At 59.2% G+C, this 19,376-nt stretch overlaps 3 protein-coding genes across 5 annotated transcripts in view; 2 read left to right on the top strand and 1 right to left on the bottom strand.

Annotated features, from left to right (window-relative positions):
• The window catches only part of ARAP3 (ArfGAP with RhoGAP domain, ankyrin repeat and PH domain 3), a 31,149-nt gene extending 29,268 nt beyond the window's left edge, over positions 1–1,881 (top strand). For both annotated transcript variants that reach the window (XM_055143436.1, XM_055143434.1), the window contains one exon: positions 534–1,881. In XM_055143436.1, coding sequence (XP_054999411.1) covers positions 534–1,034 — 501 coding nt within the window. In that variant the 3' untranslated portion in view covers positions 1,035–1,881. The remainder of the gene's footprint in view (positions 1–533) is intronic.
• Positions 1,882–4,386: 2,505 nt separating this feature from the next.
• Positions 4,387–15,758, top strand: FCHSD1 (FCH and double SH3 domains 1). Its single transcript, XM_055141442.1, has 20 exons — positions 4,387–4,449; positions 4,681–4,778; positions 5,362–5,407; positions 5,940–6,007; positions 6,314–6,440; positions 6,537–6,673; positions 6,765–6,828; positions 7,739–7,867; positions 8,490–8,612; positions 8,963–9,058; positions 9,595–9,723; positions 10,319–10,423; positions 10,770–10,931; positions 11,834–11,962; positions 12,042–12,125; positions 12,289–12,406; positions 12,522–12,742; positions 13,492–13,579; positions 14,741–14,796; positions 14,907–15,758. The coding sequence occupies exons 1-20, from the start codon at positions 4,429–4,431 to the stop codon at positions 14,970–14,972; spliced, it is 2,067 nt and encodes a 688-aa protein (XP_054997417.1). The 5' UTR covers positions 4,387–4,428; the 3' UTR covers positions 14,973–15,758.
• Positions 15,370–19,314, bottom strand: RELL2 (RELT like 2). Of its 2 annotated transcripts, none has more exons than XM_055141443.1 (8): positions 18,527–19,314; positions 17,884–18,123; positions 17,397–17,462; positions 17,239–17,305; positions 16,651–16,836; positions 16,156–16,510; positions 16,027–16,060; positions 15,370–15,782 (listed from the first exon to the last, which is right to left on the bottom strand). In XM_055141443.1, exons 2-7 carry the CDS (start codon positions 18,065–18,067, stop codon positions 16,028–16,030), a joined length of 891 nt encoding a protein of 296 aa, XP_054997418.1. In that variant the 5' UTR covers positions 18,068–18,123; positions 18,527–19,314; the 3' UTR covers positions 15,370–15,782; position 16,027. The 2 variants fall into 2 exon arrangements, with proteins under 2 accessions (XP_054997418.1, XP_004611290.3); XM_004611233.3 differs by having other exon boundaries at positions 18,520–19,314.
• Positions 19,315–19,376: the final 62 nt, after the last annotated feature.

The following is a 19,376-nucleotide window of genomic DNA, read 5'->3' on the forward strand; positions in this document are numbered from 1 at the left end:
GTAACAATACTTCAGGAAAAGAAAATATGTGACAATTGTTATATCTCACCAGGGGTTGTTAAGTGCTTGTCTAAGAATTTCTAAGGTGTTTGTTGCCCATTAAGCCTTCAGTGTCACTATTTTTTGTTTGTTGAGTTTAGTTGCCTTCTGTGCGACTTTCCATGTAATCTGGTGTGCTCCTGCTGGAATTTCAGTATTGGCGAGCTTCAGTATTGTCGCAGGGCTGTATATGAACCAGGGGAGGCGGGGGTGTTGGTGTGTAGAAACGGGGGATGGTGGGATACAGTGGGGCTGGGGGAAGGAAAGAAGCTTGATTTGGGGGGAGTGGACAGTGGGGATAAGCCTGCTGCTCTGTTCCCTGTGATCCTGGGCAATGCCCCGGCCCTGCGTGCCTCAGTTTACCCACCCGCAGTGGAACGGCTCTGTGGCATCCTATGGGACGAGTGTTGTTCCCGACCTGGCTCAGAGGAAGCGTTCCGTCTCGGCGTTCGCTACTCTAACTGTGGCCCTTCTGCCGCCCTGTTCCCTCGCAGCCGATGAAGTCATCGCCGGGGTCAGTGGAGGAGCAGGAGGAGCTGGAGGAGCCTGTGTACGAGGAGCCGGTGTACGAGGAAGTGGGGGCCTTCGAGCTGACCGAGGAAACCTCCACCTCCTTCGCCGTGCCGGAGCGGACAGCCCAGTCCAAGGCCCCCTCTGGCAAGCAGAGGTCCTTGGATCAGTCGCTGCTCTCCAACGCGGGCGACCTGGGCCTGGGAGAGAAGCCCCCCGAGCTCCCCCTGAGCCCCGCTTCAAAGAGAAGCCCCCAGGCACAGGGGTCCCTGGAGGAGCAGCTGCTCCAGGAGCTCAACAACCTCATCCTCAGGAAGGGGGAGCCCCGGGGTAGCCCCTCCCAGCCCCCTAGCCCGCAGCCCCCCAGCCCGCAGCCCCCCAGCCCGCAGCCCCCCAGCCCTCCTTGCCTCCCACCACAAAAAGCGGGCTTTCTTTCGCAGCCTCCCTGCACCTCCAGCGCCCCCTCCAGCCAGCCCCTCACCTGATCTGGGACTGCCGGTCTGAGGGGGTAGGAACCCACTAGGCCTGACACGACTTCCGGGAGCTGCCTGTGCTCTGGCCGGGAGACCCCAGGGTCCAGTGTGGGGCTGTGGCAGGGGCACAAGACTGAGGGCTCCCGGGGCTGGATCCTGTCCGGAGAAGGGCAGGTCTCTCTGGGCCTCAGCTCACTTACCTGTACCCTGCAGTAGTGGGCAGGGAGAGCACTGAATGCCAAACCCTGGCTCAGAGCTCCAGGTCCTACTTCCTTTCCCCCACAAGGATGAGCCGTGCTTTATATGTCTGACCCGAAAGGGTTCTGTCAGAGATGGGATTTTAGGGGCTGAAGAGATAGGACAGCAGGCAGGGCACTTGCGTTGCATACAGCCGACCTGGGCTTAATTCCCGGCACCCCATATGGGATCCCCTGAGCCCTGCAAGGAGTGATCCCTGAGCACAGAGCCAGGAGTAATCCCTGAGAACAGCCAGGTGGCCAGGTGTGACTCAAAAGAAAAGAAAGGGTGGGGGGGAAGGGCATGTTTTACTGCATTAAGGGGAAGCAGTTGGGCTGAAGATGTAATCCGGGGGTTTGAAGAGCTTGTCTTGTATGCAGTGCATACTGGTTTGGTCCTTGGCGTCAAAAGGTCCTTTGAGCATTGCCAGGTGGGGCCCAAACCACAGCACCTCTCAACCCAAGAAAAGTATTTGAAGGTCCAGTTGCTGAATGATCTTCAAGTCTACCTTACTCCACCTCCTTCGAGGACAACATTGAAGCTCTAGGGGACTAGGTCAACTGGGGTTGGAAGTTGGGGCCAAGAGGAGCTGGAAAAGGACAGGGTCTGTTAATAAACCTTGAAATCACAGACTGCTCATCTCTTACTCGTTCATTTTTGTCTGTTCACTCAGCAGATAGCTACTGAGCCCCTGTCTGGTGCCGGGTGCCGGGGATGCTTTTGAAGAGAGTAGTTGGGGGTCCCTGTTTCTATGGTGCTTCCACTATAGTTGGCGAACAGAAAACACGAACTACACAAAAGCAGTGCTGTGAAAAACCTAAACCATAGTGATGTGCTGCAGAGTGTTCTGTGGGGGTGGCCTTAAGGCGGGGAAGGGAAAGGAAGGCTGAAAATTGAAAAGCTGAAACCCGTGACACGGGCTAGACAGATAATACAGTGGATCAGGAGCCTGCCTTGCACGTGGCCAACCTGGGTTCAGTCCCCAGCACCCTCTAGGGTGCCCTGAGCACCTCCAGGAGTGATTCCTGAGTACAGAGCCAGGAGTAACTCCTGAGCATCGCCGGGTGTGACCCAAATAACAGCAACAAAAAATCCTCACCTGGGAGAACTAGACACTTGAGTGCTGAGGGGAGCTCCTAGAGAGGGAAAGAACTGGGGGAGGGGCTGTGGGAGCAGCAGCACAAAGGCTCTAGGGTGGGAAGGGGCTCCCCTGCTGGGACATGGCCAAGGAGCTGAGAGTGGCTGGTTACTGTATGATCAACTGGTCACACCTATGATGCTCATGGGCTCTTTCTTTTTCTTTTTTTTTTTCCCCATGGGCTATTTCTGACCCTGTGCTCAGAAGTGACACTGACCATGCTCAGGAGAGCATACCAGGTGGGAATTGAATGGGTCTTTGTCGTGTGCAAGCCAAGCGCCTTACTTCCTGTATTAATCTCCCGTAACTGAGGAGTCTTTGTTGTTTGTTTTTTGAGCCACAACTGGTAATGATCAGGGATCATTCCTGGGGGTGCTCAGGGTACCATATGCAGTGTCCATGATTGAACAGGGTCAGCTGTGTGCAAGACAAGCACCTTAACCCCTGTATTATCTCTTTAGCCCAACAGAATATTTTTTGGGGCATCACATCCTGCGATGCTCAGGGGTTACTCCTGGCTCTGCATTTAGGGATCAGTCCTGGCGGTGCTCAGGGGATGGGAAGCAGGGGATTGAGCCTGGGTTAGTTGCGTACAAGGCAAATGCCCTACCCTCTGTACTATTGCTCGGGCCCCCACTAGCAGCAATTTTAAGAAGAGATTGATGAAACCTTATTTTATTTATCTGCTTATGTAGTAACCAATATAGAATCCACTTATTTTCTTTCCTTTTTGGGGAGATGCACACGCAGCAGTGCTCAGAGCTTACTCCTGGATCTGTGCTCAGCGATCATTCCTGGTGGGGCTTGAGGGACCATAGGCAGTACCGGGGTTGGTTGGTTTGTTGTGTGCAAGGCAAGCACCTTACCCATGGTATTGTCTCTCTAGCCCTTTATTTTATTTTTAAAAAATATCGATCACTCGGGCTGTTTTATGCATAATGGCTTGTTCAGGAGAGGGGAAGAGTGGAAGCAAGGTGACCAGCGAATAGACCAGAAGACCGATAATGTGTGTTTGGATTAGGTTGGTGGTTTTGGAAATTGAAGGAGGAGGATCAATAGGAGATAGTTTTTAGAAGGTGGATCTAAAGCATTTGCTGGTGGATGGAATATGGGGGCAGGATAAAGGCCACACCATCTCTGGATCTCTGACTTTCCTTAGGATGCCGTGTGGCATTATATGTTAGCTGGGGGAGGTGACTGGGAGAGGATGAGAAGCTGGAAAAGTTTGAGGCATCCTTTAGACATGCACAGAGAAGTGTTAATGGGCTATCAGATACCTGAAGATGGAGTTTTGGGCCACAGATAATTGCTTTTTCCAAATTGGGTGAGGTGATGGGGGTGGATAAGGGTGCACAGGTAAAGGGGATGATGCAGGCAGGTATCACGGTGCTGGTGGGTCCCAGGATGCAGACCCTGAAGGTGGCAGGGGCTTTCGAGCCACCAGACTCCTCGCTAGCCTCCCAGTTCAAGATCCCTCTCAGGACTGAGTTTCCACAGGCAAGGATATACCTGTCTCCCCATCCACCTGGCCGCTTCCTGGCTTTAGGCGTCCCACACTCCCGCTCACGCTGGCTTTTCCAGTTGAGTGGGAATTGGGAAACGGTCTGGGACCAGCCCTGTTTCTCTTCGTCAGACACATCTTCGCTCAGGCATCCTATGACTCAGTTTCCCTGGTCCTAGATTAAGGTCTTCGCCAGACTTCGCGCAACTACTGGCGATCTGCATATGTAAATGAACGATAAGAAATAATTACGGGCTGAGTCAACAGCTCCCCTAGAAATAGACCCCAGGCGTCTTTGACTATCCCCTACCGCCCAGCGGACGCCGCGTCCTGCCGGCGGCCCAGACCCTCCAGGGGATTCTGGGCAGTGAGGCAGGTTCCAGGGCTCGGCTGCCTCCCAGCGCTCCGCGGCGCTGAGACAAGCCCGCCGGGGCGTGGGCGGGGCGGGGCCTGGCCGTGGGCGGGGTCTCGAAGTGGGCGTGGCTTCCTCGAGTTCCGGAGTCTCGTCGCTTTTCCCGGCCGGAGCGGAGATGCAGCCGCCGCCCAGAAAAGTAAGCTTGGCGTGGGGAATGGGGACTACTGGACGGTTAGGGGGACTGGTGGGGACCAAGAGGGACACCGGACCCGTGGTGGGGGGACGAGAAATGAGAGGGGGCCGGGGCGCAGTCCCGACGTTACCGAGGAAACAGCTTAGCCCCTCCCCGGCCCCGCCCCCTACCGCTCCCTGCGCGGAGTGTTTTTCAGATCCCGCCGCCGGGGTCTTCATCTTCTGACCCGTGTAGGTGAAGCCGGTCCAGGAGGTGAAGCTTCGTTTCCTGGAGCAGTTGAGCATCCTCCAGACCCGGCAGCAGAAGGAGGCCGATCTCTTGGAAGATATCAGGTAGCCCTCTCCTCCCCCACGGAAGTTCCCAACTTCGCTGTTGCCTTTTCCCTGTCCTCCAGCGTACATACATGTACATACATCCCGGCCAGGTAAGGGGTGGGCGATGCAGAGCGCTCCAGCCTGCCTCTTAAGGGCCCCCACCCTAGGGCTGCCTCTCCACATCCTGGGAAGCAGGTAACCCTCCTCAACTCGCATAGACTCTCAGGGACCCGCTCCCCTTGACTCCACAACCACTTCCTGTACCCCCACAATCAAGTTTAGGGCAGAATCCCCCCTCCGTTTTGCAGATATGTTGGTTGGCAGGTGGACCCTGTACCCAGCTCCCCATCAGTCCTCACTTCCAAACCCGCAGATGGTTCTCGGGAATGGGATGGGGGGATCCTGCGGAGACCCTGAGCGATGAGGTGGAGAGTTTGTTCTGGGTTGCAGCTATTCGAGGTGAACTCAGTGAATGGCTCCCTCTGTCTCACTCCATACTCACACCACACTTAGGTCCTGGTACCACACTTAGGCTAAGGAAAGGCTGGAGGGCAAACTAACTCCACCCCCTTGACCCTCTGCCCCCTCCCAATTTCCACAGATCCTACAGCAAGCAGAGGGCAGCCATTGAACGGGAGTATGGGCAGGTATGGGATTCTTTTCTTCTGATCTTCTCTTTTGTTCTTCCTGCATGACCACTAACATCTTTCTATACATGCGTCTGGGCAGGAGCAGATGCCTTTCATCTGTCAGATCTGTGCCCCCCACCCCACCCCGTGCTAATTAACCTGTATGTTTTGGACAAGCTGCTTAACCTTTTCTGACTTCAGCTGCTTTCTCTGTAGAAGGGGAGTGCCAGCTGTAACTTCATCTGGGGTTAATGTAAGAATAGAATAATAATGCATGTAAGGCCCCTAGCACAGAGGCTGGCTGCTCTGCTCTGACCTCGGGTTCTCCCAATGGGGAAGTGTCTTTGAAAGGGAGTCTGTTCTGGCCTGGAGAGGTTGCTCAGGTGTGCTGACCAGAGGCTTTGCATGCTGGACGCCCAGGTTCAGTCCCCTGCACTGCATGGTGCCTTGAGCGGTGGGCACCCCGAGTAGCTCCTGACTATAGCCAGGTGTGACCATCCTCCCCCGCCTCCCAGAAGAGGCCCTTGGTATGTGATGATTTTCCCGCCAGGCCCTCCAGAAACTGGCCGGACCATTCCTGAAGAGAGAAGTGCACCGGAGTGGGGAGGTGGACACCAGGTGAGCGCCACCCCCACCCCGAGGAGGAGACACAAGGCTGAGCAGGGGTGAGGAGCTCAGTCCAGCCCGTGAGCTGCAGGTAGAGCTGACACAGCAGCTCAGGAGCTGACCCCACAAGGACACTGGTGGGGGGCGGAGGGCAGGAGCGATGCTTGTGGCTAAGCTAATGGGCTGATCGATTGATGGGCTCCCAGACGCCAGGGGGGATGGGAGGACGCTCTGTCTCCCTGAGGTTGGGCTGGGGGTGGGGGCGCCGGCTTCCCAGGGCTCCCCTCCTCAACACTGCCTTTCTCTGGGGAGAGGCAGGACGGTGTTTGGTGCCTGGCGCTGCCTGCTGGATGCCACCCTTGCTGGGGGCCTCGCCCGGCTCCAGGTGTCCGACAGATACCGCGACCTGGCAGGGCGAAGTGCCAGGGAGCAGGTCCTGAGGAAGGTACGGCTCGGGGTGGGGGTGGGGGTGGGGGTGAAGGAAGGGCCGGCGGGGCTCCAGGTGCTCTGGGTCAGGCTGTGTGTATGTCCCTGCTCCTAGGGAGTGGACACGCTCCAGAGGGCCCAGACTGAGGTGCTGCAGTCTGTCCGGGAGCTGAGCCGGAGCCGGAAGCTGTATGGGCAGCGGGAACGCCTCTGGGCTGTGGCCCAGGAGAAAGCGGCTGATGTCCACACCAGGTGGGGTGATGAGCTGCTAGGCAGCCAGGGTGAGGGGTGGAGAGAAAGCGTTAGGCCCAGCGGGACCTGACCTCACGCCTTTCCCGTACAGGCTGATGCGCAGCGACCATGGGCTCTTCCACACACGGTCCAGCCTCCAGAAACTCAGCACCAAGGTGTGGGGGCCGGGAAGAGGCGGGCAGAGTAGTCCAGTGGTTTGGAACCCAGGGGTGTAAGTCTGAGACACTGGCTTGAGTCAGGCTCCCGTCACTTCCAGGTGGGTGACCCTGGTTAATTTGATCTCCCTGAGCCTCACTTTCTTCATTCACAAAACAAAGGCAGCACCATTGTTGTTTTTTTGTCCATTAATATGCTTTTTGTTGTTTTTTTGGCCACACCCAGCAGTGCTTCGGAGTTACTCCTGGCTCCGCACTCAGAAATTACTCCTGGCAGTGCGTGGGGGGGACCATATGGCATGCCAGGGATCGAACCCGGGTTGGCCGCATGCATCTTTTGAGGACGTTTAGGTACCAGGCACTGTTCTAAATACTGAGGGTACGAGGAAGGAGTTGCTGCTGTCACAGCCTGCTTGGGGAGATATAATAAACCCTCAGATTAAAGGAAAATAAAGCCAGGTGGTCTGATAAAGGGCAGTGGGGATGTCATTTAGCGGGAAAGCCTCTCTGGACAGGTGGTCCGAGTGTCACAGAGGCGTCGCCTTACAGAGATCTAGGCCAGGGACATTTCATAGAGCGTGGAGGCTCTGTGACAGGAATCACTGCAGACTCTGGAGAAGGGAAGGAGGCCAGTGTGGCCACGCACACCTTGAGCAAGGGGACAAGCCCTGCAAAGAGACCAGAGCAGTGCTGGGGGCCAGCTCGCACTGCGCCTGGCACACTGTGGGGAGGGCAGTTGGGGTCATACTCTGAGTGCATGCAGACGCCCCTCGAGGGTTTTGAGTAGGAATCCTGGGAACATTTTAGCATCAAGCCCCGAGTCTGAGAATCAACCCGAGCTGACTCTGGGTTGCCTGAACGCACCCCAAGGGTTTGGGGCTCCCTGTTAACACCCCTGTTCCTCTCCTAGCTGTCAGCCCAATCGACCCAGTACTCCCGGCAGCTGCGAGAGGCCCGCAATGAGTACCTCCTCAACGTGGAGGCCACCAGCGCGCACCTGGACCATTACTACCAGGAGGAGCTGCCGGCCCTGCTCAAGGCCAGTCCTGGCCCAGATGCCCTGGCCCAGGGGTGGTGTGTGGAGGGAGGCGGTGTGGGGAGCGTCCTGTGCTTCCCAGCTCCATCAGGCTCTGCTGAGCTAGGAGCCTGGTCCGGCCCGCTGGATGACACAGAAGAGGCCTCTGCTTCTGGTTCTTTTGTCGTGGTGGTTGGTTTGGGGGTCACACCTGGCAGTGCTCAGGCCTTACTCCTGGCTCTGCACGCAGGGGGCCGTTATGGGATGCTGGGATTGAACCCCAGTTAGTGGTGTGCAAGGCAAACGCCCTCCCCACTGTACTCTCACTCTGCCCCCCGTCCGCTACTCGTTCTGCTTCTGCTGCTGTCTGACAGGCCGCGGGACACTTAACCCTTCTGAACCCCCGTTTCCTGATCAGCAATAACCTCTGCTCTGCAGACTTTTGAGACTAATGGGTCTCAAGAGAATGGATGTGAAAATGCTTTTAAACAGTTAAGTGCTGTGCACGCACAGGGGCCTGTGCCTCAAACAGTGATAGTGTCTGACTCGCTCGCTGTCTCCCACACCTCCTGCCCGTCGCCCTCCTGTGTCTGGCAGGAGAGTAGCCTGAGGGGAGGGTGGTGTGAGCATCTGGCCTTCTCTCCAGGACCTGTTTAGAGAGCTGTTGGACCGTCTGAAGGACCCCCTGACTTTACTGAGCCACATCGAGCTGGAAGCTGCGGAGGGGGCCCTGGAGCACGCGCGCAGCGGGGGCCAGGCCATCTCTCAGGTGAGGGCTGTGCCCCGGAAGAGCTCCCCAGAGGTCCTCTGTCCTCTCTCCACACAGACCATCCCACTGGTGTCTGTCCTACCTCTCACCTTCTTAAGTTTTGGTTTGGGGGGCCACGCCACCCCTGACAGTGCTCAGGAGCATCTCCCAACTCACTGCTTCAGGGTCACTCCAGGTGCAACTCAGGGGACCCTGGGCTGGGGATTGGACCCGCGGCTCCCACATACAAAGTGTGCGCTGCAGCCCTTTCAGCACTCTCCGCCCTCACCCTGGCCTTCGTACCCTGTCCTCTTCCTCCCCAGAGGGTGAGGGGCCCGGTGAATACCACCTTTGCCCTCCCCTCCCCACAGATAAGCTGGGAACAGGAGCTGCTGCGCTTTCTTCAGGAGCCGGGCGCCTTCTCGCGCCCTCTGCCTCAGCAGTTTCAGCCAGCGGGGACGGATCAGGTGAGCGGGGGCAAGGCCGCTGTGCCCTAGGCGCTTCTCTCCTCCTGGTCCTGGTGTTAATGGAGCCGTTCAGAAGCCGCAGAGAGGGCTCGGGAACTCGGGCCTCACACATCAGCATCCTCCCTTCTGCCTTCCCGTGCCTTCCCGGCCCTGTGCTTTTCACCCCACCCGGACCCCATTTCCCAAACTGTCTGTCTGTGTCTGCAGTGGTGCACGTGTCCTATACCCCACCCCTTTGTTCTTGTTCCTGGGGGTGAGGACAGAGAGAAATAACCTGCATAGAGACAGGTTGTTGGGGCGGGGGAAGGAGTGGGAGGGAAGGAAACTGGGGACATTGGTGGTGGGAAATGGACACTGGTGAAGGGATGGGTGTTGGAACATTGTATGACTGAAGTCCCGTCACGGACAGCCCTCTAACTGTATCTCACGGCTATTCAGTAAAAGAAATAATTTTAAAAAGGTGGGACCCCAGGGAAGGGAGACAGGCAGGAGCAGCATTGAGCCCTTCTCACCCCCCCGCCCCCCCAACCATTCAGGTGTGTGACCTAGAACTAGAAAAGAGCGAAGACGGCGTGGTGGTAGGGGACAGCGCCCTAGAGAAAGAGATCCAGCGCTTGACAAACCGAGCTGCCCGTGACTACAAGATCCGGAACCATGGGTGTCGGGTGAGTTGGGGTGCAGGGGTGGTGGGTGGGCAAGGAGAGCGCTGAGGGTCCCACAGTCGCCAGCACGGCGTGGGGCTGCTGGCAGGAGGGGAGGGGCCATTCCAAGTCGCCCACAAGTCATTAGAATACTTTCATTGTTGTTTTGGTTTTGGATTATTTTTTGGTTTTGGGAGCCACAACCCACAGTTGTGCTCAGGGCTTCTCCTGGTTCTGTGCTCGAGGATCACTCCTGGAAGGACTTGGGGGACCATGGGGGGTGCCAGGCATTAACCCCAGGTTGGCTGTATGCGAGGCTTGCGCCTTGCCTGCTTGACTCTCTCCAGCTTCTAGAACACTCCCTTTGGAGCTGACCTTGTGGGTTTGAATCCTACTCTCTTACTTTCTAGTTCTGGAACCTGGAGGGCGGTAGTGACTGCCTTTCTCTGAGTGGCGAGTGTCTTCCCCTTGACAGTGGGGTGTTCAATCCTACCCCGTGTCGGGAAGAGTATATGACCTAATGCCTGTAGGCAGCAAGCCTGGGGCCAGGGCCCTCCTGAGCTGCGCCCCTGACTGCGCCCCCCCACCCCGCCCCGCCCTGTCCTGTTGTCCCACCCAGGTGCTGCAGCGGTTGGAGCAGAGGCAGCAGCAGGCGTCAGAGCGGGAGGCTCTGGGCATAGAGCAGCGGCTGCAGGAAGTGAAGGAGAGCATCCGGCGGGTGCGGGTGAGGGTCGCCGGGCCACCGAGAGCTCTCTTGGGTGACTGTAGCCTCTCTGGGCTTCTGCTGTCTAACGGGCTGGAGTGGGGAGGCAGGAGGTGGCATCTTTCTTTTGGAAGGGGTGGTGGGGCCACACCCCGTGGTACTCAGGGGCTATTCCTGGCTTCATGCTTGTGAGTGACCCCTGGAAGTGATCAGGGACCGTGTAAGGTACTGGGGATCCATCTGGGTCCGGCCACATGCAAGGCAAGCGCCTTAAGCTCTCTACCATGTCTCCGGCAGCCGGTAGACACACCTGGGCAGGTTCCACTAGCTGCCGCTCCAGTTGACGGGTCCTTCTGCCCCACGCCAGGTGAGCCAGGTGAAGGGGGCAGCCCGGCTGGCCCTGCTGCAGAGTGCCGGCTTGGATGTGCAGCGCTGGCTGAAGCCTGCCATGACCCAGGCCCAGGAAGAGGTGGAGCAAGAGCGGCGACTCAGTGAAGCCCGGCTGTCCCAGAGGGACGTCTCTCCCACGGTCAGCTCCCGTGCCCGCTACCCACACATAGCCAGGGGGTAAAAGCCCGCTGGAGCCCAGAGCTTCTGTGGGTTGTAAATGAACTCTGAGAGTCATTATGAGGTTTCCATGAAGTCACGTCAGTATAATTCAGTACATAGTTTCGAGCACAGAGCATCCTTAGCCAAGGATATGAGTCTTGGTGGTTATGAGGTGAAACTTTTTTTTTCCCCTTTTTTTTTTTGGGTCACACCCAGCGATGCTCTGCACTCAGGAATTACTCCTGGCAGTGCTCAGGGGATCATATGGGATGCTGGGAATCGAACCCGGGTCGGCCGCGTGCAAAGTGAACGTCCTACCCGCTGTGCTATCACTCTAGCCCCCACGAGGTGAAACTCTTGAGGCTGAGGCATAAGCAGTTCTAGTCGCAGTCAGTCCACTCACTACAGTTGTGATCTGGACGTTTTTCCCTTTCTTGGTCACAGCTGGTGATGCTCAGGCCTTAGTCCTGGCTCTGTCATCAGGAATTACTCCTGGCGATGCTCAGGGGTCAAGGGTGTGGATTCACTCTGGGCCAGCCGTGTGCAAGGCAAGCGCCTTACCCGCCATGCTCTCTCTGAAGCCCCAACTTCTGGTGGAATGATTAACCTTTCTGAGCCTCTGTTTCCAAGTTAACCAAGATGAGGTTGATCGTTATGCAGGACCATGCTGGGTTTTGAGGGAGATGAAACGAGACGACAGACGTGAGATCCCCAGCTGGGTGCCTGGCACACGGGCAGGGTGCAGACCTGCCATCCTGGGTTATTGTCGGTTTTATCCTGCTCTGTGCCGATCCTGCTGCATGGTGAACCTTGGTGTTCTGGAAGGGTAGGCTGGGGGCATGGGAGAAACAAGCGGTACCTGAGCGCTGGCCCCCCCTGCAGGCTGAGGATGCTGAACTCTCTGACTTTGAGGAGTGTGAGGAGACCGGGGAGCTCTTTGAGGAGCCCCCGCCGCCGACCCTGGTCACCAGGCCTCTTCCCTGCTCTGCACACGTGGTGTTTGGCTATCAGGTGTGAGTGGTCGTGGGGGAGCTCGGCGGGGCAGGTGTGGGGCACGGCCGGGTGCTCAGTCCTTCCTTGTGGGGTTCAGGCAGGGAATGAGGATGAGCTGAGCATCTCGGAGGGCGAGTGGCTGGAGGTGATCGAGGAAGGAGATGCCGATGAGTGGGTCAAGGTGGGTGCGGGCCCTGGGCTGTGACAGGGTGGAAGGGCGCCGGAGGGAGGTGGCTCCATCTCTGTTTCCGCACGGACCCAGCCGGAAGCCTGGGAGGAGGCTCGCGCCCAGGCTGTGGGCTGGTGGGGCAGGTCTGTTCTCTGTTCACACGGCTGCTGTGCAGGCTCGGAATCGGCACGGACAGGTGGGCTTTGTCCCCGAGCGCTATCTCAACTTCCCGGACGTCTCCTTGTCCGAGGTCAGCCAGGACTGTGACTACTGCGCAGAGCAAGAGCGCCCAGGCAAGGAGGGGGGAGTCCCATGTGTGGAGAAGAGTGGCAGTGATCGGGGGTGGGGGGCTGTGGGGTGTCATGGTCCTGGGGTCCTAGCCCACCCCCTCTCCCCCGACCTCTGCAGTGTGCCTGGCCCGCGCCCTGTACACCTACAAGGCACAGAGCGTGGAGGAGCTGAGCTTCCCCGAGGGGGCTTTCATCCGCCTGCTGCCCCGGACCCACGACGGAGTGGACGATGGCTTCTGGAGGGGAGAGTTTGGGGGCCGTGTTGGGGTCTTTCCCTCCCTGCTGGTGGAGGAGCTGCTAGGCCCCACAGCACCACCTGAACACTCAGATTCTGAAGAGGTGAGTCCCTCCCACCCTGTGGGATCCCTTTTTTTGTGTGTGTGCTGGGGGGTGAACAGGCAAGGCAAGTGTTCTACCCCTGAACTACACCCCCTCCTGTCCAGACTGACATCCTCTAGTGCCTTAGGCTGTGCAAAGAGGGAAACCAAGGCAGCTTTCTAAGAATTCTGTGGTCCCTACTCGATTGATTTGTATTGTGATTTCCATCATGTCACCTGGGCCAGGGACCTGTCCTCACCGAGGTCTTGTTTCTTTTTAAAATCATCCAAGTGATGCCACTCTGCAGGCTCATTCGTTCTCAGGTTGGGCTCGACTGAGACCAAGGCCCTGAGCACAGGCGCCCCCTGGAGGCGCTCTGCTAGAATGCCAGGCTCTTGTTTCAACACGGCAGAGGGTAGGTGCCAGGGCTCTGCTGCTCGGTGCTTACATGTTTCCAGAGAGATAACCCGCATCTCCCCTCAACAGAGGACTTGTCAGAATCCCTCCCTTGGTGGGAGGAGTGGATGAGTGAGCACAGGTGGAGGCTGGCTGAATGCCTGGCATAGAGTGTTGATACCCGCAGGCTGACACACACAGCCCCTACTGGTGTTGTTGGTACAAGCTGCTGAAATGCGTTTCAACTCCAGCCCCCATTTGGGGGCGCTCTGCATTAAGGAGTGATGGACAGGGATCTAGGGCAGGTTGAGAGGCAAAGCTGGTGAAACCTTCCATATGCCAAGAATAATGCTGTGCCCCTCCCCCATCCCCAGATGCTGCCATCCCCTTCTCCTCCCAGCTTCTCCCCACCTGCACCCACCTCTGCCTCAGACGGGCCCCTTGCACCTGTCCTGCCTGGGGGTGAGTAGAGTGTGCTGGGGTCACTGCAGGGGGAAGACCTGGGGAAGAGGAGGAAGCTTCGTCGTTCGGGGTGCTGAGCTCTGCGCACCTTCCCGTCAGACTCACTGAGGCAGGGCATGAGAACACGGGCTCGGAGCCAGCCACCCTGTTCACACCTGCTCTCTGGCCTTCCTAGGGTGAAAATTTATTATTTTTTTTAAATTTCGGGGGGTTGGGGGCCACACCCAGCAGTGCTCAGGACTTACCCTTGCCAGTGCTTGGTGGACTATATGCAGGGCAGGGATCGAACTCAGGTTGGCAGGGTGTAAAGTCAAGTGCTTAACCTTTGTATTGTCTCTCAGCCCCCCTAATGTGAGATTTGGGGTGGGATGTTTCACCTGACGGGGCCTTTTGAGGTGAGAAGAAAGGTCCTTGGAGTTAGAGATGCCTCAACCAGAAGGCTTGCGAAGAGCGTGTCTGCACTCTAACTCTTTACTTTATTCTGTAAAGAGGTAGCCAGCTTCTGTCCAGATACGCACCCTTCGCTCTTGGTACCCTCGGATCCTGCCAACACCTGGCTCTGTACTGTCAGTTTTCCCCATAGGCCCACCTTTTCTGGGGCCTTCAGTACTCGGATTCTCCTCAGAGCCTCCCTCTCTGGCCCTGGGGCTGCCTGTGAGCATTTTGTGCACCCACCTTCTCCAGAACCCATAATTCACTTTGAATGATTTGGCACCAGTTGATTTATTGTGTTTGTATTTCATCTTGGGATTCAAAGCAATGGATACGGATCCACCCCCATTCCTGGATCCTTGGACAGGGCTGATTAATTAGAAGTTGCCCAGTAAGTGTTATGGAGGATGAATTATTTTTTTTTTTGGGGGGGGAGGTTTTGAACAACTCTCGGCGGTACTCAGGGCTTACTCCTGCCTGTGCTCAAGGATCACAGCTAGCGATGCTCTGGAGGGCCAAGTGCAGTGCTGGGGATTGAACAGGGGTTGGCCACGTGAAAGGCAAGTGCTTAAGCCCTGCTCTACCGCTCCAGCCCAGTGATGAGTGGATTTTATGGCCCAGGTTGGTGACTTAGTTCAGCAAGGACCTGCCGAGCATCACTCTCAGTCCTGGGCACAGAGCACTGAATGGAGAAAGGTCTGAAGACTGATTTGTCGTTCTCACTTTCAGATCAAGATCTGGACTGTCCTGAACCCCTAAACACGATGGTGCCTCGACTCAGGCCGGTGAGGGCCCTTCCTTGGAGATGCTCTGAGAGGGATCACTGGGGTGGAGGTGGGGGGAGGGAATGACAGGGACACCCCCAGGGAGACCACCTGAGCACTGTGTATTCTAGGTGCGTCCACCACCTCCCCCACCAGCTAAAGCCCCAGACCCTGGCCACCTGGATTCCCTCACCTGAAGCTCAGGGGGCATCTGTGCCCCCCACCCACCCCAGTGACGCTGCTGCCCTGACTCCATGACGTCAGAGTGACATAGCCCAAGGCTGGGCTCCGCCGTCTCTACTCTGACCTACAGAGTAGCTTCCTCTCTCCCCGTGTCTGGCACCCACTCGTCCCCGCTCGCCCTCCTGCTGCGTGCCTTTCTGTTCCGCTGCTCCCCTGTCTCCAGGGTGATGAAATACCCTGAACTGTCTGGGGCTCCAACTCATCCCCTAGAGCCTGGAGTGGGTGGCTCTGGCCCACCTGTGTGTGTCCATCTGGCCGTGACACCCCACTCCAGAGCCAGGGTCACTACCCGTGGGGGCTGGGACAAGGGTGGGCCTATTAGAAGGATCTGGAGGCAGTATGCAAAGCAGCTGTAATAGTCTGAGCGGATTTATTGACAGTGAATAAAGTGAATAAAGAGGCCAGGGCCTAGGCCTCTTGTGCCATGAGGGGGTGGGTCTCGAGGGGGTGCTAAGGTGCTATTGCTTTAGGGGCCCACCTCGGGCAGGGGCCTGCTCCCAGCTGCCACCCTTTAGCGTATGGAGCGAGTGACAGAGCGGCAGGTCAGGCAGCCTGTTGGCGGGCGGGGCAAGGAGAGGTGATGGAGGGGTTGGGATGGGGGGACTTCTGTAGCGGCCCCCAGCCCAAGACCGTGCATCTCCAGGTGGATGTAGGGCCCGTCCCTCAGCCGGGGGGCAGTGCTGTCCGTGGAGAGGAGGGGCTCCATGCCCACCCACCCGGCCCTGCTGGTCGGTACCCGTCACTCAGTGCGCTGAAGGAAGAGGCTTGGAGGAGAGGAAGGAGAACAGGGTTGCCGTCTGTTCAAGCTGTGTCCCCGCTTTCCCTGTAGGCGCAGGGCCTGGAGCACACTTCCCGCCCCCTCTCCCGGAGCCCACGCCCACTCCCCAGCACCCCAGCACTGAGGACTCTGCAGGAAAGGCCAGGCCTGCTCTCTGGGGGCTGCTGCGTTTAGTTAGCTCGGGAACAGAGAGGGGGCGATGGTTGGACTTGGGGCCCAGGCAGACTCACCTCATACGTTGCCTTCTCCCCGAGGGGGGGCCACCTGCGAGAGGAGGGGTCGTGTGGGTCCCCCAGAGTTGGGGGCAGTCAGAGCTGAGCCCACCACAGCCCTCTGTGGCCTTGCCCCTGGCCTCATACCTGCGGATCTGAGGCGTCCACTTGCCTCTGTTGTCTACCTGCCTCCGGACTGGCTGGCCCTGGGCTTGGGTCCCTCCCTCTGGACCTCGGGCTTGGCTCCGTAGGGGGTCCAGGGTTCCCCTCAAGCGCACCAGGGACTAGGCCGCTGTCCCTAAGTCCTCCATTCTGCACGGGGGGACTGGCAGGCATCTGGGACTGTGGCCTCTCGGGGGACAGGCTCTCCACGGCAGGTTGCCCGGCCCCCAGGCACCCCCCAGGCTCCTGCCCCCCGCTGGACCCCCAGCTCCTGTCCGTGGGGGAGCCATCACGGTGCTCGTGCAGCCCGGAGCGCTTCTCAATGTGCGTCACCCGGAACCTGGGGGAGGAGGGAACAGGCTCAGGGCCACACCACTGGCTTCCCTTCCTCCTGCCGGGGAATCCCGTCTTGGGTAACTTGGGAAAAGAGAAGCAGGCCCCCCCACCTCAGTTGCTCTGTCCCTGGGGCGCTGTCCCTACCTGCCCACAGAGAACACGGTGGTCTCCCCTGGCCTCGGCCGGCTCTTCCCCTCCTTGGAGCGGCCCTGACGGACCAGCGGTGGCCTCTTGTTGCGGCTACAGTGGATGCAGGGGGCCGCTGAGCCCAGATGCACGGTGTGGTGGTGGGAGGGGGCGCCGTCCTGCAGGCTGGAGGTGGCATCCACGCTGGACACGGAGGAGGAAGAGGGTGGTGCTGACATCCCCATTTCTGCTCCTGTTCTTCACAGATACCCCTACACCCTCCATCGCCCAGGCCCCACCCCCCTTTTTTCTTAAATAAACTGATATTAAGACGTGGGTGGCCAGTGTTCTCTCTCCTAGGGCTGTTCACTTAATGGAGGGTGACGTTTAACTCAGAGGAGTGGCACAGTGTTGTCAAGCCAGATGATACTCAGGTGGAAGAAAGCGTTTGAAGGGTCAACTCAGGATCCCTCTGTAACATTTCCCTGTGGCTTCTAGCCTTGACCCCACCCCAGCCCGAGCATGCAAGACGGGGAGAGGTTTGTGCTGGAGGAGAGGGTACTCTCCGAGGCAAGCTAAGTCATGCTGGCCCTGCTTCCAGCTCACCTGGACAGCTGCACTGTCCCTTCTCCTTCACTGTCCCCCAGCATCTCCTTCAAGGCCTCAGCATTGGCTGAGGGGAGAAGGAAGAGAGGGAGTCAGTGGAGGCAGTGGTCAGGGCGGGAACTCGAGGGCAAAGGGACCAGAGGCCAGTCAATACCCACCTTCATTTTGGATGATGCAGCGAACAATCCTCTCTACTGTATCCTCATTCATGTCATCGTCCTCAGCTGGGGGAAGAAAGAGGTTGGCAAGGAAGTGGGAAATGAGTCAGCTTTGGGAGGATATACTTGGTGGCTTCGGTGGCTTACTGTTCTAGATACACCCTTAACACGTAATTGCCATCGTGCTGGATGTTCATCATATTGGTGGTGGTGGTGGTGGTGGTGGTGGTGGTGGGGTTGTTGCAGGGCAGAAAAAAATGGGGAAGAAGGTGGAAATGTAAGATTACCATTCGTGGGCCCTTTGTAGCCCAGCTTTTTCAGCCCTGCTTTTAGAGTGGCGTTACCCCAATTTGCGGGCTCAAGGAAGCATCACTGGGCCTCCTGGAACTCTGATCAGGATTTGGCCTGGGGCCGCTGGCCAGGAAGGCAGGCGGAGGCATAGGGCCAGGGAGAAGGGGCAGGGGCAGGTTGGAGGCTCCGCACTCACAGGGCTGGAGCTGGGCGTCGTCGGGCTCCGAGCCCCGGGACGTGCGGCAGCGGTAACCCTTCTTCTTGAGCACGTGGCAGATCATGAAGCCAACGAGGCCCATGAGGAAGAAGACCAGCACAAGCAGGAAGAGCATGTACAGCCCATGCTGGGGCGGCTCCAGGTCAGGCTGTGGTTCCGACATGAGGCCCTGGGGGGCGAGCGCGGGCCAGGGCGCCTCCTGGAGTTAGGGGGCTGCAGCTAGGGATGGGGGAGGGCGAGGAATGCGGCGCTCAAAATCCCCACTGGCTGGCAGGGGAGGTCGCGCGCCACCCCCTACCCAACCTGGGAGCTGTCCGAGTCAGGGATGCTGGTCGGGGCCAGCGAGGCTAGACGGCGGCTGCCCAAGGACCTTGCTCCCTCTGCCCCGACGCCCAGAGCTCTCCCTCTTCCCGGCTGGTTCTGCGCCCAGGTCCCTCCCAAGGACACTGCAGCGCGAGGTGGGACGGAACCCGCAGGCGGCCGGCGAAAGAAACGCGCCTGAGTCAGCGTCCGCAGCTCCGGGGCGCCGGCCTGAGCCGGCCTCGGCAGCCCCCTCCCCTGCCGGGATTCCCGCACCCCGGCTCTCCCCTCCTCCCGTCCGACCACCTGGCCCACCCGGTACCGGTGGTTCGGTTCCGGCTCCGGCTCCGGCTCGGGTTCTGGCTTCAGGGGCGTCCTAGTGCGGCTCAGGGCCCCCGACGCCTTCCCGGTGCTCATCCCTTGCCTCCTCCCCCTCCCCCCTTCGCTGCCTCCCGGGCTCCGGGCTGCGGCTGCGGGTACCCGGGCCGCGGCCGGCGGGGAGGGGGAGGGAAGGATGGAGAGGGCCGGAGGGCTGGATGGGCACGGCCGCAGACTCGGGGCAGCTCCGGCCCGGGGGAAGGAGAGGAGACGAGGGGCGCCGCCGCACCCGCCTGGGGCTCCCTTAACGCCGTGGCGGGCCGGGGACCAAGGGGCGGAGCGCAGGTGTGCGGGGCGGAGAGCGAGAGCCGCGCGCGCGTGACCGCGCCACCCGCAGCCCGGCGAGTGCGCGGCTCCGAGTCCGGGTCCGAGTCGGGGGAGGCCCGGCAGTCACGCCGCGACCTTAGCCGGCTCGCCTCGCGCCGTGCCCGCGCTCCGAGGCCTCGGCCGGGCGGACAACCCGAACGCTTCCCAGGCGGCAGGGAGATGCTGGCTTCCAGCGCCCGAGTGGGGAGGCGTGGCTGATTCTCCGGAGCCTCCTGGAGAGGGAACCCCGGCCTGCTCCGCGTTTGGGGCGGACGGCTGAACGGGCTGGCTCAGCTTCCCGAGGATCTGGCCCCCGCGCGTAAGGAACAGGGCCTGGCATCCTAGGACCCACGCTGCCAGCCCTGTGCCCGAGCCCAGACGCTCACGTCCCGAAAGGTCTGAGAGGCGCGGGGCGGAGGCGGCCCGCAGAGGGCGTGGCCTGAGCGTAGCCTGGGCGTGGCCTGAGCCGGGACCGAGCATGGCCTGGG

The sequence above is a fragment of the Sorex araneus genome, chromosome 6 (assembly GCF_027595985.1).
Source record: "Sorex araneus isolate mSorAra2 chromosome 6, mSorAra2.pri, whole genome shotgun sequence".
In the NCBI taxonomy this organism is placed as follows: Eukaryota; Metazoa; Chordata; class Mammalia; order Eulipotyphla; family Soricidae; genus Sorex; species Sorex araneus.